The sequence below is a fragment of the Hipposideros armiger genome, unplaced genomic scaffold (assembly GCF_001890085.2).
Source record: "Hipposideros armiger isolate ML-2016 unplaced genomic scaffold, ASM189008v1 scaffold_3, whole genome shotgun sequence".
In the NCBI taxonomy this organism is placed as follows: Eukaryota; Metazoa; Chordata; class Mammalia; order Chiroptera; family Hipposideridae; genus Hipposideros; species Hipposideros armiger.
This window is the reverse complement of record NW_017731353.1, coordinates 8,685,058-8,711,520: the sequence shown is the minus strand read 5'-3', so window position 1 is coordinate 8,711,520 and position 26,463 is coordinate 8,685,058. Positions and strand designations below refer to the sequence as shown.

Sequence of the window (26,463 nt, the reverse complement as noted above, 5' to 3'; positions counted from 1 at the left end):
TTAGTTCTGTACATTTAAAATTTCTAAATTTTGTATTAATATTTGCTGTTGAATTGACCTAAAATTTTCTTTCTTTTTTTTTTTCCCTAGCTGAGCCATCCTGCCACCTGTTGGCAGCTCAGCGGCTGCTGAGCTCAGGCGAGGATTCGAACTGCTGTTGCACTCTTGAGTGAGCTCCTAACCAACTGAGCCACTCAGCCGGCCCTGACCTAAAATTTTTAGTTAACTTTTATTTTAACAAAGTACATAAAGTCTTTAAAAAGCCAAATAGTAGTTAAGGAGCTTGTTGAGAAAAAGCAATTCTCTGGCCAGCCTACCGCCCACCTGCCACCTTTTGCGTCTGGCCAGCATGCACCCCAGTCCTGCCTGTCACTGAGGGCCATTACCCATGACGTGCAGTCAGGGCAGAGGAAGACCAGAGCCCATGTGGCCCTCCTGCAGGGTCAGAGCGCAGTGTGTGTGGTTAAATCCAGCTGAGCCTCACGTTACCACAAAACCATTTCCGCCGCTGAGCTGACTGTGTTCCGTTTTTCCTGTATTTAATACTCGTCTCGGTTTCTTGCGTCCTTTGTTTGAACACTCCTTCACTCCTCCCTGGGCTGCCCACCTGCTCTTCCTCCGGCTTGTGCCTCCAAGTGGGGAGCGCATCTGCAGTGCACTCTGACACCTGTTCAGAAAGGCCGCAGCTGTACCTTTCCCTGAGGGGGCACTCTGAACCAGGTCCCGCGCCTCATGGACAATCAGGCACTCTGAGGGGAGCTGCTCTCCCTGGGACTGGGGGGTACGGGAGCTACCCTCCGGACTCCCTGTCCTGTGGTCGCTCTGTCCCAGGCGTTCTGGAGCTGCTGTCACATGCTGGGCTGTGACCTGTCATTGATCATGTGGGCCCCCAGGTGGGCCTAGCACTTCCTGTCACCTAGCACTTAGAGAAGTCTTCCGTCCATAAGCATGCACACACACTAGCGTCCAGCCGTCCTCCTCCAGCAGCTGGCCCTGTGCACAGGTGCCCGGTGCTCTCCCCACCAGCGTTCGCTCCTGCCTGCCTGCAGGGCTCAGTCGATCAGGCTTCCCGTTCAGGCCGGTGGCTTTCCTCCGGTGTCGGATCTTTGGCAGACCAGAGTGAAGAGTGAGGCGTAAAGGGGGCTTCGTGGCAGGCAACTGGGCGGGGAACCAGTTGGGCCACAGAGACTGCGCAGTGGTGGTGGGTGTTTGCCGAGGCCAGGGGCCAGCTTCTGCAGACGCCCGTCCCCGATCCCCGCAGGCAGGTCAGCATTATGGAGCCAAGTCAGGGAAGGCAGCTTCCTGGGGTGGGCGAATGGGGACGAGAGCCAGTCTCCCCTTCCAGGACGAAGAACTGTCCACAAAGCCCTGACTTCCGGGCATCACGTCGTCCCTGCTGTGTGTGGGGTCTGAGACCCGAGAGCATAACCCCCCATCTCCTGAGGGTGTGCAGGGAGGTGTCGCTGCGGCTTGACAGGGGCAAAGGAACCTGGGCTCTCACTGCTCCCCAGCCCAGCTGGCCCGCGTCCTGGGCAGGCCCCTCGGGGAGCGTGCCATTGGCTTCTCTGACTGACCTCCTCCGTCTCCTCCTCCAGACCCCTCACCAGGTGCTGCTGTGCAAACCCCAGAGGGATTCAGGTCCTCCTCCTGGCGCGGCGCGACTCTGACCAGAGGACACAGGCCCCACTCTCTATTTCCCTTCCTCTGACTTGCTGTGGGCTCACGTCCATGTTCTCTCCTAACGCACCGAGGTGAAGCCAGTTCATAATCTTGGCATTCCTTCCTTTCCAGAATACACACTGAGTTTCCTTTTCCTGGCCACTGTGAGCTGCAGCCCACAAGTTCTCACGTGGACATTGTTCACTCATTTATTCACCAACATGTCCCAAACGCGACTTTAGGTGGTTGGGATGTACCCGTAAACAAAAGAGATAAAAATCCCTGCCCTTGGAGAGCTCCTACTAGAAAATTCCACGATGGTTTCTACTTTGATTTGTGAGGTATCGTCTTTGGTTTCTAAGCATTAACGTCAGGTCTGGAGGAGAAAGCGGGGGCATCGTTTTGTTCCTGGTTTCTCGTTTCCCTGCGTGGAGGGAAATTATCAACTCTTTGCAACCTGTTGTGGTTTCTTTTGTGGCCTCAATCAAGCCGTTTTCTAACTACATCCATCTTTACTTCTTCTGAAAGAACATGCTCAGAAACGGCGGCTGCCCTGGACCACGCCTGTGCAGCCTGTGCCAGGCCTTCTCTGGCCACACTCACCCTTACTGCTGCATCGGCCCACTTCTGCGTGTGGCTCTTCACTTCTCCCTGGAATTCTGTCAGCGAAAACCCCATGTTGATGTTCTGCCGCTAGACACGATGAGCTCCAACACTGTCACATCCCCGAGTTGCTGCATCACTAAGCACCCCTAGTCCCTCTTTGTCTTCCATGCCCAGTGGAGCGGTTAGGAGTGGCTTGACATGAATGCAGCATTAACAAACTAACTGGGTCAGTGAACCGGAGGGAGGCGAGAGAACATCCAGAATGCAGAAGGTAAAGGGATGAAAACACAAAAAAAGGTGCTGAGGACAAGAAAAAACTCTAGGATGCAGGTAATACTCCTGCTCCCTCATCTTTCTTATGGTTTCTATGTCTTCCTTTTTGTCTTTGTCACATTAAACACGTCACATAAACATATCGTTCAGATATCCTTGTCAACTATGTCTGTCTGTTGTGTCTGGGGACGCTGGTGAAGGCTGTCTCATCGTGTGGCTCGGCCTTTCCCCAGAGCCCGCCTTCCAGCGGCAGGCTCTCTGTGGGGATCTGGCGTGCCCTGGCGCGTGGCAGTCTTCCTGCACAGCAACACTCTGCTCCCACTCCCGCAGAACCCACGAGCTTCACTTCACGAGTCCTAGGCTCGACTCTGCATGAACTCCCCCCGTGCCACCCAGGCAGTGCACGTCCAACCCCTCCCACCCATGACCCAGCCTGGTGGCTCCCTTTCCTCATGACAGTTGCCTGCCCCCACCCCTAGGGCCACGGACTCTGCCAAGCTCCCTAGTTCCTGGCCGGCAGGTGGAGCTTTTCTGGTCCTTTCCAGGGTCCTGGTCACAGCTCCCAAACACACAGCCCCAAGGCCAGATGTGCATCACAGGCCCAAGAGGCCCCCTGGACGACCAGGTGTGAATTTGTGGGTTTTCACTCAAACATAAAAACCCTCTCCTGGAACCCAGATTCTCCCTTTCTCTCAAGTTCAGCGATGTGTTTTAAAAACTATTTTGTCTGTAAGAACCATATAATTCAGCACTTTTGTACATGGAGCAGGAGCGGGACCGTCAGCTCACCCCCACCCGTGCTGGAGCCTACCATTTCACATGTGGGGTCGCAGTCTGGGCATCTCTGGGCCTTGCATCTTCCTCACTCAGGAAGAAGGGTGCTTAGCAAAACCCGAGTCAGAATCCCTGCTGCACAGCCCTGTACAGACATCCCTATGGGCGCCTCGCAGACACATACCGGCGTCACTAAGAAGCATGGAGGGTCGTCCACGAACAGTCTATAAATAGAGCATTCTGCACTCATTTTCCAGTCCCAAACTAAGGCCCAGGTGTTTCAAATCAATTGTAGCAGGACAGACAAAACCCTAACCACTCTGAAACTTAAGTAAAGTCACAATTATTCACACATTATCCAAATACTGTCAAAGTCCAATTTCTTCATCAGCTGGAATGCAGGTTAAGTTGCATGCACATTAGCCTCAAATGTTTGCACCTTCACGCCCATAGCCCCGTGGGACTCAGGGCTCAGGGTTACTTCTTGGCTGGTAAGCGCCCACATCAGCACACGCTGTGGTGCCAGGCCCACGCCACTCACCATCCAGTCTCATCTGCTCTGGGCAGTAGTAGTGGACCACGGCCAGAAGGGCGGCCCCATCGCTGCCGTCTCTCATCAGATCCTCCAACAACGGGAAGTAGGGCGGCTGCCTTGCGGACAGGTGTTCTCGGCGATAGCGCACCTATGGTTGATAAAAGGAAAAATGGTCTCTACACATGATGTGTCTTTACTGCCGCCTATGTCACAGGCAGACTATGACATCTAGAATTAACACAATGCCCTCTGGACAATGCTCAGAACAGCAGCCACCGTTTGGCAAAAGCTCCAAATGTCTGGATCACGTATTTTGCCTGGACACACATGCCAAGATCCAGGGAACTAAGCTTCACGGCACATGAGGTGACAGCAACTAGCTGCTGGCGAGCCCAGGACCGTCTCACTCAAAAGAGCCGCGGCCCAGACAGGAAGGGAGGCAGAGGCATGTACACGACCAGAAGCCAGCAGACTAGGAACGAATGAGAAACAAGTTAAACGGTGAACAGCCTAAGCTTGGAAGACCCCACGTTACCCCACTGTCACTTGTCTCAGTATTATCAGCATTCACCTCGGCCCTTAAGTACAAAATAGCACTGATACATAGTTTGAGAAATTTCCGAAACCAGGTTAGACAAAATTTCGTCTAATACATCAACAGCCCCTCTAATAAGTGCAACGAAGCATCAGGAACCTGGATGCATTCAAGACGCCACGTAATACACGTGTTTTTTCAGTGTCTCCAGACTTCACCGTCAGGGGAAACCATGGGCACCAGGGGCACTGCGCCAAGCCCCCAAGCGCAGCCCCCATAACTGGGCGTCAGTTTAGGAATGTGAGACACACGGGCCGCCAAGGGACGGAAGGTCAGCACGGGGGTGCCCCAAACGCCCTGCTGGCCCTCTTTCTCTGTATTACCATTCACAAGACGCTTTAAAACATGGCGTGTCCTGCAGCCACATTTTCTCCAGAGGAGGAAAATACACAAGAATAATCAGAGGAAGAAAACCAGCTGTCTAGACTAACGACTGTGGACTTCTCAGTGATGCAGGAGCTCAAACCAAAGAAAAATCGTCTCTCGACAATCTAGAATTTCAAGTTGTCACCTCAGTAAGTAGAGTGTAGCATCAACAATATTATTTAGCACAGAACATGTCTAATGCACCATTTTGAAACCAGGACTAAGGCTTCTCTCATGTCACTAACAACTGTTTGCTGGACACTTTAACTTGTTTCTCCGGCTGTAGCACAGGCTCTGATGTGGCCACTCCCACACTGTCCCCGGGCAGGTCCCGGCTCCAGCATGCAGGTGTGCGGGCATGCGCCAGGCCAGCTCCCACACGACAGACAGACAGCACACACAGTGACTGATCACAGCATGCAGTAAAGCAAATGGTTTCTTGATTGAAGATGGATGGTGTGAACTTAAAATCAGGGAAAACACCGAACTACAGGGCCCAGAGGGCTGTGTAATTACCTTCCGGTCGGGTTGGTTAAACCTCTAGGCTGGAAAGCGTTACGGTGAAACCTCGGAACCTGCCCATCTGGCCAGACCTTTCTATACTCATCCTCATTCGCCTATTTGCGGGACACTACAGTCTGACAGGCATGGCTATCAGCCACTAAAAGGAAACCTGAAGGGTCACTGCTCTTGGTCACATCTTTCAGTGGCTATAGAATTCTCATCTGAAACCTTACTTCCTAGAGGAGAACTAAACGTTGTACTATATCCTCACTAAAGCACGTAGCTTTTTAATATTTAGCTCTTCAGCCTTTAGGATTCAAGTTGAAAGATATGTAAAAATTCATAAAAATGCTTTCTTCTTTGTTGTTAATGTATTTCACAGAGAAACAAAATTAACTGTGAGCTACCAAACAGACTGTGTCGCCCCTCACACAAACCCACCTCTCAGCTGTGCCCTGGTCTCTCCTTCATGAGAGAATTCTAACATATCCAAGTGGCTAATGGGGTCTGCAAAGGCCTGCGCTCCAGACCTCCACTTGGAAATGACCCTCTTGCTTCCAAAGTGGGTCACAGCGCAGAAGCAAATCACCACCTTTCAACTTCCTTTCACACTTCACACTAACTTGGATTCTAGAAACCCCGTACATGTGCTGACCTGACATAGGCCCTGCCTGGGACGGAGCAAAGGGATGGCCCTCTCCCACCTGTGCAGGCACCGGGAGAGGGGCCCTGGAGACCCAAGTCCCTCCCTGCCACCAGGAGTGGGAGCCCTGCCCCAGCGCGGTCACCTTTACCATCAGACGACCCACGCTACAGTTACTGAGAGCTGACACGTCCACTGTCACCACTAGGGACAGTGACCCAGGAAGACCGACTCAGTAGCTTAGCAGCCAGTCCTGGCGTCTGTGAGAACAGAGAACGGATCCTGCCATTTACAGTCACGTTCATCACACAGAGAATAACTCAGTGTCCTGCGAAGAAACACGAGGCTATCTGTAAGATCACCTAAGAAACTGGGAAACCACTCTGTGCGGTCTGTGACATGCGGCTCAAAACTCCAAAGCCCTCTCGGGCCAGAATCAGGTAACCGCTCGTACTGCACAAAGTGTAATAACAATACCAAGGAGGACATTTAAACAAAGGAAGAGGTTCGGGTGGTGCGAGCAATTTTTAATGGAAGCAAGTGATTGCAACAGGATGGCATCGATGGCGGCTGGCGCGCACGGAGTCACTTACGGGCACTAACTTCCAGTACCACTTGGAGGGAGACTGCTGGGAAGCAAGGGAAGGAAGGCAGGAGAGGCGCGTCAGCGGGCGGGCCCACGTGTGGATGGACGCTACATGCTTTCACGTTTACACGCGAGGTGAGGTGTCCTCTGAGCAGTAAGGCCGTCCAGTGCCTGTGCGCCTGGACATTCTATATTACCAGACGCCTGAAGTGGAAGGTCCCAGGCGCCTCTGCCACACCGGCCTCCGTGGGGCAAAGAATACTCTGGAAACTCGGCAAAGGCTGGGCACCAAAAGGACAGATGCCAACTACAACTCGGAAGGGGCTCAGTGCATCGTCTGTGCCCCTCTGAGGGATGAGGAACAAAAGTGGGCATGGGGATGGTGCCCGCAGCACCCCCACAGTCCAGGAGTGGGGGGGGGTCAGGAGACGCCAGAGACCGCAGCCACGGCCAGGCCACGTTGTGCACACGTCTAAGTCACACACGTGCGTGGTAAAAACAGTGATGTCGGGGAATGAAGGACGGAAATGATGAATGCGCAGACAGCATGTACATCATTCCATCGGCTGCGTCACCACGTGGCCTCCTGGACCCCACGGGCCGTGACGGCCCTGCCAGGGGCCTTTGGCGGTAGGCACTGTTCTCCTCACTTGCTGACCTCTAGAAGCCACTCCCAGTGCCCTGTATGTCCCATACTCTTGGGCTTCCCAACACCGCCCCCCCAACCCAGGTTAGATACAAGACCCCCCCCCGCCCCTTGACAGAGAGAAAGGGCAGTGAGGTGCCGTGCCACCGCCACAGAGGTGCTGCAGAGCTGGCCTGCTGGCGTGCAGGAGACTCGCCCCTTCCTCGTGAGTAACAGTACAATAAAGAGTAAGCAGGTGGTGGGCGTGGCACAGCCCTTTCTGACCGAAGCAGCATGAACCTGGTGCTTTGCAGAGACTGCAGCTCGCCCTTTACCTTCTGATGAGCTGGGCTCTCCAGTAACTGCTGTTTTAACTTGACTTCTTTCTCTGTTATCTCTCTCATTTTAAGATTGACCTAAAGTAGAAGAAAAATGCATTAAAAAGGCAATTGCTTTCCCACACTGGTAACCATGTCACCACCCAGAGACCCCACCTCCCTGTGTTAACTCTCTTAGACGTAGGTATTACTGGGCCCCTTACACATAAGCAGAAACATATGTACCCCACATGACCTGTGACCTGTGGTGAAGATCTCGGCGCCTCCAAGCGAGTGGTGCTCCCACCTCAGGCCGGCAGAGGGCCCAACACCTGTCCTCCGTCACCATCAGCAAAGGCCACTGATGAAATAGTCGCTGAGATACCCCCCAAAGAGCCTAACGGGGGCTCACAAGTTCCCTGACCATGCAAAAACAACACTAAAGTACCCTCTCCTGGAATTAACAACTCAAAGATCAAATCACAATTGCAATGATAAAATAATACCATGGAGGAAAACACTCATCGGCGCTCACAGGGACGTGGTTAAGCTATCACCTGATGAAAAGGCACAGAGGCGGATCTTTTATCATTACACAAGCATACAGAGACATGAGCTCAGGCTACTCAAAAATTGTTCTTTAAAAGAAAAATCAATAGATAAATTTAAAAATAAATGAATTAGAAGACATGGATAAATAGATGGGTAAGTAATAAAGCAAGTATTGTACAATGTTCATTGTAAAATCAAGGTGGTGGGTACATGGGTGCTCTCTGTGTAACTCTTAACTTTTCTGCATGTTTAAATTTCTTCATAAAAAATATTGGAAATAAAAAAATGCCTTTGAAGGGGCCGGCCAAGTGGTTTGTTGGTTAAGAGTTGGCCTGGGAGCGGGAGCTCTTAGCAGCAGGGCCGCCGGTTCGGATCCCACATGAGGGCCAGTGACACTGCCCTCTACAGCTAAGACGATGAACAACAGCTCGACCTGGAGCTGGGCTGCCGTGAGTCGCCAGTGACAGCATAGGCTGCAGTGGGCTGCCGTGAGCTACTGTGAGTGGCCATCCAATGGCGAGCGACCAATCTGCCTCAGCCGGGAAGAGTGCAATGATCACAATACCAACATGAGCCAGTGAAGCAACATCCTCCACAACTAGACTTAAGAACAAAAGGACAGCAACTTGTCCGTTCCCCTTCCCCAATTCCCCAATAAAATCTTAAAAAAAAAAAAAAAAGCCTTTGGAAAATTAAGCTAGATAGCTTCCTAAAATGGAAATGATTTTCTGATTAGATTATTGGTGATGTTAATGACTGTAATTTTTATTAGTTTCAGGTGTACAAAACAATGTACTAGACATTTACAGCCCTCACAAAGTTCCCCTCCCCCAATCTACTACCCCTCTGATGTTATATATAGCTGTTATAAATGAACCCAATTTTTGAAAGGTGAAAACACTGGGGAAAATCTATATAACTCAATGAAACAATTTCCAAATGACCAATATATAATGTTGCAAAATCATGGTTGAGTAAAGGGCCAGGAAGAAATAGACTCTGACATAAGAGAGTACAGGAAGTTGACTGATCGATCTAGTATTAGAAGATATCAAAGAATTCTTACAACAATAAAAAGACAAGTTATCCAACTCTAAAGCGGGCAAATGATCTGAGGAGACACGTCTCCAAAGAAGATCTAGAACAGCCAACAGGCACATGGAAAGGGGCCCCCGTCATCAGTCACCAGGGAAATGCCAATCTGAACCGCAGTGAGATACCACCTCACACCCTCCAAAACTCGGGAAATAAGTGTTAGCAAGGATGCTGACAGTTGGCAACCCCAGATATGCTGGTGGGCACCTAAATGATTCCGCTGCTATAGAAAACAATCTGCCACTTCTTCAGAAAGTTAAACACATGACCCAGCAGTTCTACCCCTAGATATCTACCCAAGAAAAATGAAAACATACCCCACAAAAACGTGTCCACCAATGTTCACAGCAGCTTTAGTCACAATGGCCGAAATGTGGCAACAACGCAAACGTGTGTGAGTGGTGGACGGCTAAACAAAACGTGGCCTATCTGTCCACATACCAGTGATTCAACCACAGCGAGGAGCAAAGTGTTGACATGCTGCAGCGCAGATGGGAGCTGAAAACATCTGCTAAATGAAAAAAGTCAGACACAAGAGGCCACAGACTGTATGAATGCATCTACATGGAGTGTCCAGAATAGGCAAATTCACAGACTAAAAGCAGATCGGTGGGGGCTGGGCGGAGTAATGGGCATGAACTGATGCGGACAGTTTCTTTTGGGGGTGACAGGTATGTCTGGAATTAGTGGTGACAGCTGTACAACCTGGTGAACATATTAAAAACCACTGTACACTTGAAACAGTGACTATTACAGCATGTGAATTATATCTCAATTTTTAAAAAGTTAATTGATAACTTCCCACATTATAATTAACCTTCGAGAAATTACAACTTGTCAAATTTTGGTGTAGAATCAAAAATAGATGTGCATAATTATCTGAGAAGATTATGAAATACTCTCCCCTCTTCCAACTACGTATCCATGTGAAGCCAGATTTTCTTCATATCCTTGAATAAAAACAACAGACTGTAACAGATTAAACTGAAAAGCAGGTAAGAGAACCAGCTGCCTTCCAGTGAGACAGACAGGAAAGAAACTTACAAAACTGTAAAATGCCACCACTTATTTTTACTTTGGAAAATAGTTATTTTTCATATAAAATACATTATTTATATTAACATGAAATTTTTTTTAGTAAATAAGTATTTAAAAATTTTCTTGTTAACTTTTAATATGTTAAATATTGATAGATTAATTTTTAAAATTGTTTGAGGTCCATAGTAACTTTTAAAGAGTATAAAGGGGGCCTGAGACCAAAAACTACATCTATACAAAGGCACAAAGAGCAACAAAAACTAAGAATGTGGATAAATGTTATTCTCTATTTTAATTACTTTAAAAGATAATTAACTGTTGAGAGCAAAACTAACATTATCTGGGGCTGTCATCAAACGAATGACCACAGTAGCACTGAGGTCACCCCTGTGAAGCGGCATTATTTTATCTGAAGGCAGACATGATCACGGAGAGATGCACGCTGTAAAACCCTGCAGCAGCCTCTCCGAAACACTGGAGGTAAAGTGGGTTACTAACAAACACCCAACCCAAAATAAGCCAGGAAGGAAAAAGACAAAAAGGGCTAACGCAAAAGCAGACAAGACCGTAAAACCCAGCCATCTCGATAACCACACTAAATGTCATTGGTCCACGCAATCCAACTATAAGACCCAGACTGTCAGAGAGAATAAAGGAAGCGAGACCAACTATATGGTATCCTTAAGAAACCCGTTTTCAGTAGAAAGACAGCATGAGGTTAAAAATAAAAGGAAGGGAAGAGATATGCCCCACACGCACTAGTCATGAGGACGCTGGAGCAGCTGTACTAATATTAAATGAAGTAGACTTCTACGACACAGACATTTCGTGATGACAAAAGGGTTAATTCATCAAGATATAAATATCCTAAAAGTGTGTAAATGTAATAACAGACTGAAATATATAAAGCAAACACTGACAAGTGACACAAGCAAAAGGTAAAACAATGTTACAGTGAGAGATGTCATCTCTGCTCCCAGTAACTGAGTGATAGCCAGAAGCAACCAGATCAAACACCACCAACCTGAGCTTCCCCTTACAAAGCGCCCCACCCAGCCCAGCACAGTGTGTCCTGTGCTCACGTGCACGTGAAACGCCCCACGAGACCCCCGATGGACCGTACACAAGTCCCCATGCATCACAAGGAGTGTGTTCTCGGACCCAGCACAGCTATAAATGGAAGCGCTGAGAGATACCTAGAACTATTCCACCCCCGAATATTGGGGAACTACACTACAAACTCCTAGGCAAGCCACTGAGAAAAGAAGAATCCGCAAATGAAACAAAATATTTCAAGGAGAATGAGGAAACCACAATATATAAATATGTGAAAGGTGCCACTAGAGCACTGCTTAAAGGGTGTAACTGTGTCAGGCTTCTGGAAGGAACAAAGGCAGGCTTAAAGGAACGAACTCACTTTATAACTAACAAACTGGAAAGGAGAACAAATTAAATACAAAGAAGTAGAAAGAAAAAATAATAAAGGCAAGAGGAGAAATGAAACAGAAGACAACAGAAAAAAATTGATAAAAACCAAAAGCAGAAAACAAGAGGAAACGTCACCAAAGATCACACATATATCAAAAGGATAAGAAACATTATGAATTTTATGCTAATGAATTTGACAATTTAAAGCTGAAAAATTCCTTGAATGTCACAGGTTACTGAACAGACACAAAATTAAATAGAAAAACCTAAATACCTTACATGCATAGTAAAAAAATTAAAATTCCTAATTAAAACCTTCCCACTAAGGAAACTCCAGGCCGTGATTCCATCAAAGATTTAAGGACAAAATCATACTAATCACACACAAACTACTTCACAAAATAGAGAAGGAATATTTCCCAACCCATTTTTCTGAAGCCAGCATTACCCTGACACCAAAACGATAAAAAGCACCTTACAGGAACACATATCCAACAAAGCACTTGACTCTTAAGTGTGTGTGTGTGTGTGTGTGTGTGTGTGTGTGTGTGTGTGTGTGAGAAAAACAAATTCTTACTGCTCATTAAGACAAACAACCGCATTAAAAAATGGGCCAAATATTTGAACAAACGCCTAACAAAAGAATACACACAAATGTCTCTAGTCATTAGAGACGCGCTAAGTCAAACTACTCAGAGACACCTAAAGGCTAACACTGAAGAGCAGACTCTACCAGAAGTGCTGGCAAGAGGGTGGGGCGGGGCGGGCAACTCAAATTCTCTCTCGCTGATGGGAGCTGAAAATGGTGCAATCCCTTTGGAAAATATTTTAGCAGGTTCTTCTAAAGTTAAAGATATACTTCTATGACTCAGCTACTCTACTCCTGAGTACTCGCTCAAAGAAATGAAGACATACCTGCACATCAATGCCCCTCGCAGCTTTCTTCAGACAAGGAAAAACTGGAAGCACCACAGGCCTGCCAACAGGCGAACGTGGAAACTGGTCTGTCCACACAGCGGGCTCTACTGAAGGTAAAAAGAGCTCCCGACAGGTGCAATGATATGATTCCATTTCACTTTGTGCAGTGAAAGCAGCCAGACAGAGAACATACCGCACAATTCCATTTTAATCAAAACCTAGAAGAGGCAAAACTAGCCTCTTATGAAGCAAGCAGGTGAGCAGTTACATGGCCTGGGGGTGCAAAGGAGCAGGAAGGAGCTTTTTCCAGGTGACGGAAATATTACCTTGATTGTGAATGTTAAACAGATGGTCACTTGTCAAAAACGCAAAGAACTGCATCCATTTATTGCACGTAAATCATATATCAGTAAAGCTGGGTTTTGTTTTGTTTTTTAAAGACTAAAGCAACTGGCTGGGCATTGATAAAAAATAAAAAGCCACAGCAAGATGGCTCACAGTAAAACCCCAGAACTCCTGGAATAGAGCCGTCATAGGATGGGGAGTCCAGACAGCAGCTCCCTGCAGCTCCCGTGCCCCTCAATCCTGAGGACAGCAGTTACCCCCCGAGTGTCTGATGGTGGGGGGGGGTGTGGTTCAGAGTGCCCACTGGGGAAAGGTACAGCTGACTGCGGCCTTCCTAAGCAGGTGTCAGAGCACACCGCAGACACGCTCCCCACAGAGGCACAGCCCAGACAGAGGGGGCAAGTGGGCAGCCCAGGGTGAAGGCAAAGGGGTCCCCAAGGCAAGTTCCAGGGACAGGTGTGCAGGAGGCCCATGGAGCAGACATCTCTCCTGGGGCGGGAGCCCTGGAAGTGAGGGCACACAGGAAGGTTCTCATAGAGGTCACCTGACAGGCTCACCTCTGACTCCAGAGTTACTGAGGGGGGTGAGAAACCCCCAGCTGCAGTCAGACATGAAAAGGAAGCGAACCCCCAGAGATATCCTTACAGGTGGAAAACAGGCCAGGGTGGTGTGAGAGAGCTTAAATCTGTACCCAGGTGCATGCACACTGCAGGACTCCTGGAAATGGCACCTATGACTAATGTTTCACAGAGAATTCAGGCCCTATTGGGCATCAGAGAATTGATGCTAGAGAGAATAGAAGTTCACCACACGCACACCTCGCAAGAGCCCACACCTTACTAGCCACGCAGCAATTTCCGGAGGAAGGAAACCATTGGCATCATGAGGTGGAAAGCTTCTTGGGCATCAGGGAAGCCACACCTGAGACTAGAAACGTGGCGTGTTGGAAAGACTTCGGGAAATCCCACCGGGGGCCGGCCGGGCGGCTCAGTTGGTTAAGAGCTCGCTCAAGAGTGCGAGCTCTGAGCAAGACAGAGGCAACCTGGGAAAGCCAGCTATGAAAACATGGCAAATGGACAGTACCCTTCGTATATGAGAAACCTGATCAGGTGGGGCCGAGGGGAACATAACCCTCCTGGAAGAAAAAGGAAAGTAACCTTCCCCAAAGAAATATGGCCAAAGATAACTAGCCAAACACATACTCTCTTTATTCAATTTCACCCATCCTCCCGCCCCCACCCCTGTTGGCAACCATCAGCTAGTTCTCTGTATCTATGAGTCTGTTTCTGTTGTTTATTCATTTGTTTGGGGTTTTTTATGATTCCACATATCAGTGAAATCATACTATATTATTGTCTTTGTCTGACTTATCGCAGTTAGCACAGTACCCTCTGGGCCCATCCATATTGTCGCAGATGGCAAGACTTCCTTCTTTTTATGGCTGAGTAATATTCCACTGTGTACACATCCCACCTCTTTATCCAACCGTCTGCTGATGGACACTGAGGGTTGTTTCCACATCCTGGCTATTGTATTGTAAGTAATGCTGAAGTGAAGATGGGGATGCAGACATCTTTTTGAGTTTGTTTTTTTGTTTCCTTCAGATAAATACCCAGAAGAGGGATTGCTGGGTCTTATGGAACTTCTCTTTTTAACTTTTTGAGGAATTTCCATGCTGTATTTACTGGTTTTTAAATTTAAACTTTACCAGTGAATAAAGAAATAAAAGTCAAAGACACTATTATTCACCTTTCAAATTGGCAAGTATTTTTAAATAATATCCAATATATGGGAAGACACAGAAAAAAGACACTTCCACAAACTAACAGCATGAGGAAAACAGTACAATCTTTATGATCAGAAATTTGGCAAAAACCAATCAAAAGCTTTTAAAAATGAAAGCTTTTAAAAATGAACTTCAGCTCAACTGCAACCTGTACCCACCAGGAACGAGTGGGAGGGAAGCGGTGGCCGTCCATGGAGACCAGGCTTAGCGCCGACCTTGGCAGGTGGCCTGCCCTAGAAAACCCTAGGAAGATGCGCACCACACCTGCCCGATGCGAACCTCAGCGTCCAGTAGGATGCCAGGGAAGACCCACCTGTGCTTTCAAGTCTACATATTATGCCCAAATAAATAAAAACTATGAGCATTTATATCAAACTACGCTTATGGGTAGTAAGCTTATGGGGGGAAATTACGTTTTGTTCTGTTTGCTCATCCACGTTTTCTAAATTTTCTGTAATAACCAAATAATTTCTTTTAGAAGGGGATAAAAATCAATAAAAGTTGCTAAAGGAAAAATAGAAGTTAAAACTTGAACTTCTGGCCACAGGAAGCTCATGCTACCGTGTTTCCCCAAAAATAAGACCTAGCCAGAGAAAAAGCCGTAGCAGGATTCCTCCAGGATGTGGAGGGCACGCACCCCTCACATGAGGGTTTTATGACCTATTTCAGGGAGAAGGGTGCCTTTTCCACAAACTCCTTCAGCCTAAAATATTCAGTATGCCAAGGTGCCATATTTTGGTACCTAAAATCACGCTACGGCTTATTTTCCAGCTAGGTCTTCTATTTGGGGAAACAGGGTAGGGCAGCAGAAACATCACCAAAGGCTCGGTTGCTTGTGGAAGCGGGCACCAGTCCTGAACCATTCTCTAAGCAGGTTCTCACGGTGCTTCCCACACACACGGTGTTATGTGAAGCCGGGGACGAGTAAGGCACGGTGCCCACCACCAACAGGCAACCACATGGGCACTGCCAGCTTGAGTCCAAACATAAACCCAAAGGTCCCTCTACCCACTGAGGGTCAGCTTGCCACCCATCCACTTGCGTTCCCAAACCCACATCCAGGTAGGGGACCAAGTAAAGGCGGTGCAACCATCACAGCAGTTGCTCATGCACGTGACACAGGACTTGTCACTGATGCGGGCAGCCCTTCCAGGGAGCCAGCGCACACTCTGGCCTGGCGTGGCCACGCTCGACTAATCCCATGGCTGACCGATGTTCATCACCCCTTATAAAGCCCTCACATTCTAAAAAACAAAATGCAGACTGCATCATGGAATGACTTAGAATTTCTTGCACACAACTTTGAAAGGAGCTGCTCAATTTTCTGTTTCCTTTGCTTTATTAGCAAAGTGCTCCTAATTGAACATCTTTTTGTAAAGAACATGGATTAATAACCAAAAGGTGCTGGTCTGCCGTGAGTTACTGGTGACGGCGTAGGCTGCAGCCCCTGCTGCAGTGGGTTGCCACGGGCTACCGTGTGTAGCCAGCAGCCGCAGTGAGCGGCCGTCTAGAAGCCGGCAACTGATCTGCCTCACCCGGGAAGAGCGCAATGATGGTGCCAACTTGGGCCAGTGAAGCAACGTCCTCCACAACTAGACTGAAGAACAAAAGGACAGCAACTTGTCTGTTTCCCTTCCCCCAATTCCGCAGCACTGTTCCCATCCCCCAATTCCCCAATAAAAATCTTAAACAAAACAAAACAAAACAAAAAAACCCAAAAGGCTTTGGGTAAGGTCTTCCTGTAATCACATGCTACTAAAAATAAACATTCTTCACACACAGTGTATAAAGACCCCACTGTAAGCTTCTAAACAGAGCAAACGGCACTGAAGAAGAGACGCGTTTTCTCGTCATCAAAATGCCAACTAAAACTAAGGGCTCTTCAACACACACCAGTGCTTCAGATACAAACAGAAGGTACTGATGCCGACGACCCCAGATAGGCTCGCACTGTCCACTGTCCACGCGTCCCCCCGCTCACGCCTCTTCCTCCCAGAGCTCAGGACAAGCACATCTGCTCTGGCAGCCCCTACTTTGGCCTGGGCCTCCTGTGACCCACGAGCAGGGAGCACTCACCTTGTTGATCCAGAACACCATGGCGTCCTCCAGGTCGTATGGAAGCTCCTTGGAGGCGCTGAAGGTAGAAAAGCGCTTGACACTGGCCACCACCTTCTCGATGCTGATCATCCCCACGGTGTAGGCCATCATGAGGGCGTCCACCATCGCCATGTGGGCGCCCTGCGAGCAGAGCAGCCATCGGTCACCCACCTGCCTCTGCACGGGGTCTGCACACCCGCTGTCCCCCATGTCCTCCTCAGTGCCCTGTGACGTGGAAGGCTTTGTCCTTCTCCTCGCCTCCCGACCACCCTGGGGGAGCCTCGCTGCAGGACTGTGGGGGGAAGTACAAGGGAGGCCAGATGTGCCCAAGGCCACGCGACCACCACAGCTGACAGGCCCGGGGACCACCAGGTGCTCTGCGCCCTAAACCATGCCTTCGTGCCGTTTCTTCCCAGAATCTGAATCACATCCTCGTGACCTACAATCCATCGTCCACGAAGTCCAAGAGTTAAACAGCAGAACATAGTATGCCAGCAAATGGACTAAACAAAAGCAATGCAGGAGGAATCAAGATGGCTCAGAGCTGGCATGGTCTGGAAAAGTCACGTCAGTGGTGTGGCCGTCAGAGAAAGATGGGGAGGGGGTGCTTAGGAGAGGAAAAGGCATCTACCGCTATTGTGGCACAAAAACGCTTACAAGATACACATGAAACAACCTGAGAACGGGCTCAACTATCACGTTATCACATCTGCAAGAAGGCCGCCTCCAGGCACCCCTACGAGCGCGTTGCACTTAGCCTGGCTGTCAGGGCACTCACGGCAGGACAGCTAACAGGAAGCTACTCTTTTCCCCACTTGCCAAAACAGTCACATGACTCAGCAACACACGACTCAGGAGGCCACTATATTCAGACCATCCCACACCTGAATTTCCAGGCTGACTCTGCCTCGCCGGTGCAGCTGAGCTGCAGAGGGATAGATGCTGACACAGCAGGCTGCTGCACCACACCAGAGCCCGTCACACCAGACGCCATCACGGTCCCCAGCAAATATGCACACGACACAAGGGGGCTGCGGGACGGGGGGTACGCAGGCCACTCACCATCTTTATGGGTGCATGGCTGAGGTCGGGTTCCGTCACAGGGGTGTCATCGCTCTCCATCACGTAAATCCCTTTCCGGGACAGGGCCTGAATGACGGACTGGTGTCCCTGTAAGGCGGCCACCTGGTCCCCTTTCAGGATGAGGCTGCAGACGCGGCAGTACAGCTCACTGGACAGCAGGAGCTTGGTGACAGGCGGTTTGATGTGCTCCTGCTCGTACTGGTCGATGTAGAAGGGATCCCTGAGGTCCTCGGGGATGTTATCTGGGCCAAGGGAAAGGGGACCAGGTAAGCATGACAGGCAGATTCAGAACACTCGCAGAGGACACAGGTGCCATACGTGACATGGGCACTGAGGCACAGGACGACCCCAGCTGGCCCATGACCCACCATCTCCTCTACTGGCACACTAGCTTCACACACCACCTAGGAGACACAGACGATGCATGTCACTTAGTGACTTCACTGTCATGGCCTCCAGGAGCAGCTCTCCTGACGCAGGGACAGCGAGAAGCAGGTGTGGGAGCCCTGAGGGGCTCGTGGGACCAGACAGAAGCAAAATGCAGTTGGCTAGGACTGCTCGTGCCTGGTCACACCCTGCCCCCTCTTTCTGATGGCAAACAGAGATGACAAGGTCACACACCATGGTCTTCACCAGAAGAGAGCACCAGGCCTGCTGCCACTGTAACCAAGGCAGAAGAGCGGTAACAGGACTTCACCTTTGGACCAGGTGGCATTAAATTCAACAGGAGCCATGTTACCTCAGTGCCACCACAATTCTATCAAATCAAGACTGTCCCTACGCTACAAACAAGGGAACTAAGGCACAGAGAAAGTAAGTGATGTGTCCGAGGTAATGAGAGGCAGAAACCAACTATGAACCCAAAGCCTGATCCCTAGCGTCTATGCCGCCACCACACAAATTCACCAGCCACTTGTGTGTAGCTGGGGACACCCACTTTCTGGATGGCTGACACAGTCTCCCCAACGGTGTCCTTCACCCTTGCTCTGCAAGATGTCAATCACTATCTCCCAAAGGGGAACACTCTGTCAGCAAGTACACTGGGAAACACAACGAGAAACAGTTAGGCTGCCTCTAACATGCTTTGTGCCCTGAAACCGCCCCCCCCATGCCTTCTGGAACTATCCCACCTCTGCAAGAGTTCAGAGGAGTCTAGTACAGCAGTGCCCCCTTATCCGTGGTTTCAGTTATCCACTGTCAACAGCGGACCGAAAATATTAAAAGGAAAATTCCAGAAATAAGCAAATTATAAGCTTTAAATTGTGCATCATTCTGAGCAGTGTGATGAAACCTTGCGCCGTCCCATTCTCTCGCCAGGGACGTGAATCACCCCTTGTCCAGCGTCACCATGCTGACACTCCCTGCCCATTAGTCACTTAGCAGCCATCCCAGTGATCAGTGGCATCACAGTGCTGGTGTGCAAGTGACCCTTAGTTTACTTAATGACGGCCCCAAAGCACAAGACTAGTGATGCTGGAGATTTCCATATGCCAAGGAGTGGAAATGCTTCCTGTAAGTGACAGGGTGAGTACAGAACAGTGAGGGATCATGGGAAAGAGCCCACACTCACATACCTCTTACTACAGTATACTGAGATACCTGTCCTAGGTTATTATTAGTTACTGTCGTCAATCTCTTCCGGTCCTAATTCATACCTTACACTTCATCACAGGGACGTATGTGTAGGAAGAAACACAGGACATGCAATGTGGGGCTCAGCACTGCCCTCCGTTTCCGGCACCCACTGAGGGTCCTTGAGTGTGCGTCCTCGGATAAGGGACGGCTGTATCTCCAGACCAACTAGTGAAGGAAATCCCTGACACCCGGCCCTGAAACACAGTCACCCTAAGATGAGCACAGGACCAGGCACACCCTCTCCCCACCCTGAGTCCAAGCGCCCCACACTCTATCCCGGGGAGCAGGTGACTGCCAGCCCTAGCTCCACTCTGCTGCGTCACTCTCTTCACAGGAGCTATCTTCCCAGCCTGCGGCTTCGCTCCTCTTCCCAGCACTTCACACTGGTTTCTTATTTCTAAGAGTGGTGAGCAGGGCGTTTCTACGGCACTTCAGTCTCTAGGCACCGTGTGCACATCTCACCGGAGCAGCACGGCAGCCCTGCGGGGCTGGAGGACACACCCCCGGCTTCGTGGATGCATCTGCCCACATTGGGGCCCACTCTGTTCTGAAATCATCTGGAGTTTTGAAACAGAGCAGAGCTTACCAACAATAAAGAGGGCCGGGGACAAAGCACAGTGGGGGAGTCCTGCTTTCTTTGGTGGGTGCCGTGTGAGCAGGGAGCTAGGGGAGGGAAGGGAGCTGTCCCAGGGACCAGACGGCAGCCTGGGAGGACACACGGGAGGACGTGGGGCCTGCTTCTGAACGAGACGGAGTCGGGAGAGGATGCCGAGCCAGGGAGTCCCACGATCCTACTGCATTTTCAGAAGTCCATGCCCGGCGCTGGGGGAAGAACGCAAGGCTCACTTTCAGCAGCAGCAGCCCAGCCAGCCGGGGCTCAAGTGACAGTGTGGGGACATGTCCTCTCCCCGTGTCCTCCTCCTCGCTCAATGCCTGTCCCACCTCCATCTCCTCTGCTCATTTCTCCAAATACTGGAAGGGCTCTTCCTACCTCACTGCCTAGGTGACTACAGTCAGTCTCATGGCTTAAAGGACCACGTGTACATGGTGACCCCAGCCACTTCCCTGGGCTCCTGCATCCCTCTGCCTCCTTGAGGGTGGCGCTGGAGCCCGACCTGCCTGTAAGTGAACTCTAACACATCCCAACCCTGCCTCTCCTGTGCTCCATCTCACGATCAGCTGCTCAGACCAAAAGCTTCAGCGTCACCTGCTCTTTCTGCCAACGCGCTCGAGCAATTCCAGCTGACTTTCCCTTTGAAATGTATCCAGAAAATTAGTTTCCCATCACACCATGGCCACCCGCCACGCCACCTCCCCCTAATCCAGCGGTTCTCAACTCCCAACCATAAAATTATTTTCGTTGCTACTCTATAACTGTAATTTTGCTACTGTTATGAATCGTAGTTTTCCGATGGTCTTAGGCGACCCGTGAAAGGGTCGTTCGACCCCCAAAGGGGTCGCAACCCACAGGTTGAGAACCGCTGCCCTAATCCAAGCCACCCTCATCTTCCACATGGATGACTGATGGGCTCCCCTCTAAAGAGCAGAGACCTGTACGACTCAGGAGACAAAAATCCCTCCAGGCCACAGCTCTGAGAGCAGGGGATGGGACACAGGTGCGGGACCGTCAGGAATGCACAGCACAGGTGCCAAAAGCCAGGGTCCACCGGCATGGCCAGGGAACAGTGACCATGACTGAAACAGGCTTCTCTCTGACCACTGACCCAGTAGAAATGTTTCTACAGGGTGGCTGATTTGGTGGAAGTCTCAAAAATAATCAATATAGATTGACTCATAGAATCAATTTTTAAACTATATGTGAACATGAATATATGAATACGAATCATATCATCGATTCACATCAATTTCAAACTGCAGATAATGAGAGTTAAGGGGAAATGATGCATCTACCACAGCTAAGTGCTCCGGACTCTGACAAAGCCTCCTGCATGATGTCCATTTTGCTAAGGCGCCCAGCCTCATGCCCAGTGACCAAGGTCACACTCCTCCACAGCCCGTGTAGGGCCGTCCCTGCCCTGAGACGGGCTCAGTTACCGACGTGCTTCCGTGCGTCTGTGAAGTCCGCTAGTGTAAGTATGCTCAGCTCTAAAAGGTATTTAAAAGGCCTCTCTGTAAAAGCCTCCAACCTATTTCTAGTGACTTGGTTTTCGTCTCCCCTTAGACTAGTGAGATGGTCGTGAGGATCATTCATTTGTTCAGCGAGCACTACCGTGCGCAGGCAGAGGAGGAAGTGACATCATTGCTCTCAGGGGCGGAGCCTTTTAAGACAACTGAGAGGTCATCCATTTCCACACAATGTGGTGGGTGCAGATGAGCCACGCAGCCCAGCACCAGCGGGGTGGGGAAGCTTCCCACCCAGGAAAGGAGGCTGGCAGGGGACATGCAGAAAGAACCCTGGTGAGACTTCCAGGAGACGGCACGGCTCAGGGCCGCACGGAGCAACGAGCTGGACGTGTCGGTCACTGACGCACTCAGTAGGTCCTCAACTGGGCACCTACCACGTGCCTGCACAGGACAAACTGAGGACGCCAGCTGAGGTGCTCTGAGGGCTCACAAGGGACAGGACCAGCCCAGGTGGGGCTGGCGAAGCTGGAGGACCACAAGACACTACCTGTTGCGGTCCCAGGGCACAAGGGTGGAGGACAAGCGTGTAAAGTCAATAGAAGCCACACCTCCCTGGCTGTGGCAAGAGGAAAGAAAGAAGGGTGGTGCAGCGGCAGGTAAGTGTGTGGCGGGGGCACAGGTTGAAGGAATTCCCAGCAGACACCGGCCTGGAACGCAGGAGGTGGGGCATCCACTGGGCAGGAGGGCACTGACGCGCACTAACACAGGACTGCCCGCCAGGGCAGGGCCCAAGACGGATGGGGACACAGCCTGAGGGATGGCGGCCTAGGGACACCGGTTTGAGGGAGAGTGGTCTGCAGTGACACCAGTCTGTCACTGTCCAGAACCCCAGCAGGCAGAGCAGGCTTGCTCGTGGTGGCTGGCCGCAGATCTCGGGCAGTCTGTGGGCGCCCGACAGGAAGGCAGCATGAAGGATCAGAGGGCTCTGACGAGTCTGCAGTTCAAATGGGGTCAAAGCCCAAGGCAGAAGGACCTGACACAGGGCAGAGCAGAGGGTGGAGCCCATGGTCCCTGGAAGGCAAGAGAGTGTGCAGGCTGAGCGAGCGCAGGACCTAGGCACACGTCTCACTTGGCCTCTGGGAACCTCAGCCCCTGTGTAAATTCCTGACACTGAAAGGGCGGGTCTCCTGGGGCTGGGTGAGGACTAGGTCAGGCAGTAAGTTAGTCGCTGAGAGCAGAGCCTGGAGCTCAGTACAACCATTTCAGCTATTATTCTTAGTCTCGATACTATTGTCATAAGGTCAAAAGATGTGCAAACAAGCACTCTTTCCAGTGCTGTCTGTCACAACGTGCCCCACCCTGTCAACCGAGGCCACATCTCAGTACCCAGGGCACCACGAGGGAGATGTGGCAGCACAGCAGGGTGGCAAGGACCCCTGGAAAGGTGCCTCCCTTGTGGCCACCCCAACCTGAGGCCTGAGACTTCAATCGGCTCCAATCCGGTCTGAGGGAGGAAAAGACGGCGCAGCCACACGACACGGCGGGACAGCGAGTGTCAATCACCCGGGAGCTGTCCAGCCCCACCCCACAACTATCAGAATGAATGTCCTGTGGGTGCCCAGGCAGCAGCATTTGCACCATGAATGGAGAATCACCACTACAGACGCTCCAAAGGTGACTTCTCGTTGTGAAAATAAACACAAAAATAATTATAAAGCGCTAGAAATGACCACGGGTCTCCTAATTCTGGACCCCTACCCACACCCCAACCCTGCGCTGGCAGTGCCAGGCAGAAGAGAAAGAATAAAGCCGGGCAGAGCCCACTTCCTGTCCCCCTATGCCAGGGAAGCAGAGGACACCATGCCCCAGCATGGCGGTGGCAGGGAGGTGGCACCCCACGGACTCCTCTCCCCTTTGCTGAGTTTGTAGCCAGAAAACCAGGAAGGGAGAGCCCTGAGAAGCCCTAGGGGTTGGGGTGTCACAGAGATGAGGGACTGGAGAAGGGGTCCTAAATGTGTGTACATGGTCCTGGACGACCCGAGTGGCCCACGTGTGACATTAACTATTGGGTAGTCGGGAAAGTCAAGATGTATTTTTCTGTTTTTCAATGCAAAAATGCGTCATGACTTTCCCGACGACCCAATAAAACCAGCATAGCAACACCTTAGAGAACTGAACTAGGGCCCAGAAAGGCACCATGACGCCTCGGAAGGCTAAGCCGGCACGGGACGGGGGACACGGAGGTGGGCCACCAGGACCTGCAGCCTCAGCCAGTGGGGGTGGCTACCTGTGTAAAAACAGTCAACGCTCTCCAGGTCTTAGCAGGACTCAGAGCCTCACACGTAAGCATCAGACTGTCCAAGACAGAATCCAAATTGACTGAACAAAGAAAACAGGGGGAACCTACAATTCCTGGGAAAAGCAGCTGACAGACCCAACACCACGAGGACCCAGCTATCGGAATCATCTCATCAAGACGCTGGCAGTCGGTACAACCATGCTGGCAGAAGGAAGGGCAAATATTTAAATGAATAACAACAAAAGAAACTGACATAAAGCCCTGAGGAGCCCAGGGAGAGAAAGTCCCAGGACAGAGGGAAACCTGAGATGCGGCGGAGGACCAGGCTCAGGTGAGGAGGAGGCCGGCATAAAGCCCACAGCGCAGTTTTGTCCGTCCACAGGCCCACCTCACCACTGGGGCCGAAACGCAGCAGCACTGGCTGGACACAGTCAGGCGGCGGGACATCAGGACGCCAGGGAACCCAGCTCGGACAGGAAGCGGACCAATCCACCCCAACACCTCCGCGCTCCTCACCTCCATTACAAGTTCCCACACATACAACTCGGGGAACAGCTCTTACCAAGGACGGTGCCTGGGAGAGAGACATACTTCCAAGGGCAATACAGTTTAATGGGAAGGTGACAAACGGGAATAGTTAAGCATAGACTTGAATGCCAGCATCTCTCCAGGATGAGGCAACTCTCCTCACTCACCAGGAGCCTCCAAGGCTCACCAGGAAGGCACTAATGGTCCCTGTCCCCAGACAAGCGTCCCCACACGTTAACACACCAGGGCTTCCAATGCCAGCAAGTGCTCAGGAGCACAACCAGTGTAACTCGTACCTGGCAAGGGAAGATTCAGGACCAAACAGATGGCCAGATAAACAAAGTAGTATCTGCAGACCAAGTGGACAGTGTTCTCCCAGTAACAGTGGGCTGCACAGTTCATTCCCATCAGTCCTGCCAGGACAGACAGCCACAGGGGCACGTTGGGGCGAGCTAACAAGATGGTGAAGGGTCACCAGGCCAAGTTCAGGAGGAAAACTACAGTCCAGAGACCTCGACATCCTGACACCACTGTCACCTAAGGGGGCGGTCTAGCTCCCCCCAACCCCCAGGAGGAACTGTTCATTTCAGAGGTGGCACGAAAGAGTTGGTAAGCTGCATTTCTGGCATCTCCCAGGTGACAAGGACAAAATTTGGATTCCAGGGCCTGGTAACCCCCCATGCTCTCTGCGCTGGGAACCTCAAAGGCTACATACTAAAAGCAGGCATGAACCTGAAGCAGTACAGCCCTCCAAAGCAGTAGAGCTGGGCTCAGAAGCCCCCCAACCCGTGAACTGGAGCAAGGGGACCACGGACCACAAGTGTCTAGAAGCAAATGAAACTCTTTCTGGAGGAAGTAACATCTTAGGCCTCAAGTGGTCCCTACAATCTTTCAAATACATTCTATATTCAGCGCAGGTGACAAACAAGCAGACAAGCAAAACGACAAGGCATCCTGACCAAAAGCCAGCAGAACGATAAATGACAGAAGCAGGCTCGTGGACCTGTGGTGCTGCCAGGGGAGAGTCAGCCCAGTGTCCCCAACCAAAGCCCTGGACAAAAGACCAAAGCAGCCACCTGGGGATCCGAAGCGTAAGCAAAAGCAGGCAGCTTAGGGGAGAGGCAGAGCTTAAGAAGCCCCACTTCCAGGGTGCCGGTTCTGTTTCCTTTCCTTCCCAGCTTTTACCAAGGGCAGCCCGACTCAGCACTGCATGGCACACACAGCCAGCCAAATGCTGAGAGAAACCCCATCTTTCTGGCCTGAGGACCAGGAAAAGGGCCCTGCAGGGGGGTTTTAGTTCCCTTTTTTCTCGTCCAGCCTGCCGCAGTCACAGAGCTGCAGTGACAGCATGGGCAGCCAACATTCTAAGAGAAACTCATCTGACTGTCCAGAGGAACCAGGAGAGGGGCGCCTCAGTGGTCCAGACAGCATAAGGGGCGCCTGTTACTTTTCCTCTCTTCTGTCACCACCATTTCCCCAACAGTGACCCCAGCTGTGCAGACCTGCATGGTGACAGCACAGGCAGCTAAAACGGAGTGAAGTCCTGTCTTTCTAATCAGAAAAGGAAGGACTCCTTTCAAGCCACAAAGCATGAGGGAATTCAAGGGCAGAGCCGGAAACGGGACCCCTAATTCCGTGTATGAACCCACATGACTCTGGGCTCCCTGCTGAGCTGAATGTGTGCAGAACAGCCCAAAGAACAAAAATGACCTTGGAGCCACTACCCACAAATGGTGAAACAGACTGTGGTCAGAACCTAATGCAGTTTTGCAGCAGCAAAGCAAACCACCAGAAAATATCACCATTACCCAAAAGATTTTAGTAGGCCCCAGAAAACTGTCTCACAATGTAATATTCAAAATGTCCAGGACACAATTCGTAATTACTCGACATAAAGAACTAGGAGGGCCGGCCGAGTGGCGCGTTGGTTAAGAGCTCGCTTGGGACACCCAGCTTTGAGCAGCAGGGCCCCGGTTCGGATCCCACATGAGGGCCAGTGACACTGCCCTCTACAGCTAAGATGGTGAACAACAGCTCGACCTGGAGTCTGTTCCCCTTCCCCGATTCCCCAACGCTGCTCCCCTCCCCTAA

General features: G+C 50.7%; 1 protein-coding gene across 1 annotated transcript in view; it reads right to left on the bottom strand.

Moving 5' to 3' along the window:
• The window catches only part of CAMSAP1 (calmodulin regulated spectrin associated protein 1), a 58,833-nt gene that overhangs the window by 21,050 nt on the left and 11,320 nt on the right, over window positions 1-26,463 (bottom strand). The window contains exons 3-7 of the mRNA XM_019641960.1: window positions 17,805-18,067; window positions 16,722-16,883; window positions 7,502-7,582; window positions 6,549-6,584; window positions 3,854-3,995 (exon numbers count right to left, since the gene is read on the bottom strand). Of these exons, the coding sequence (XP_019497505.1) occupies window positions 3,854-3,995; window positions 6,549-6,584; window positions 7,502-7,582; window positions 16,722-16,883; window positions 17,805-18,067 (684 nt within the window). The remainder of the gene's footprint in view (window positions 1-3,853; window positions 3,996-6,548; window positions 6,585-7,501; window positions 7,583-16,721; window positions 16,884-17,804; window positions 18,068-26,463) is intronic.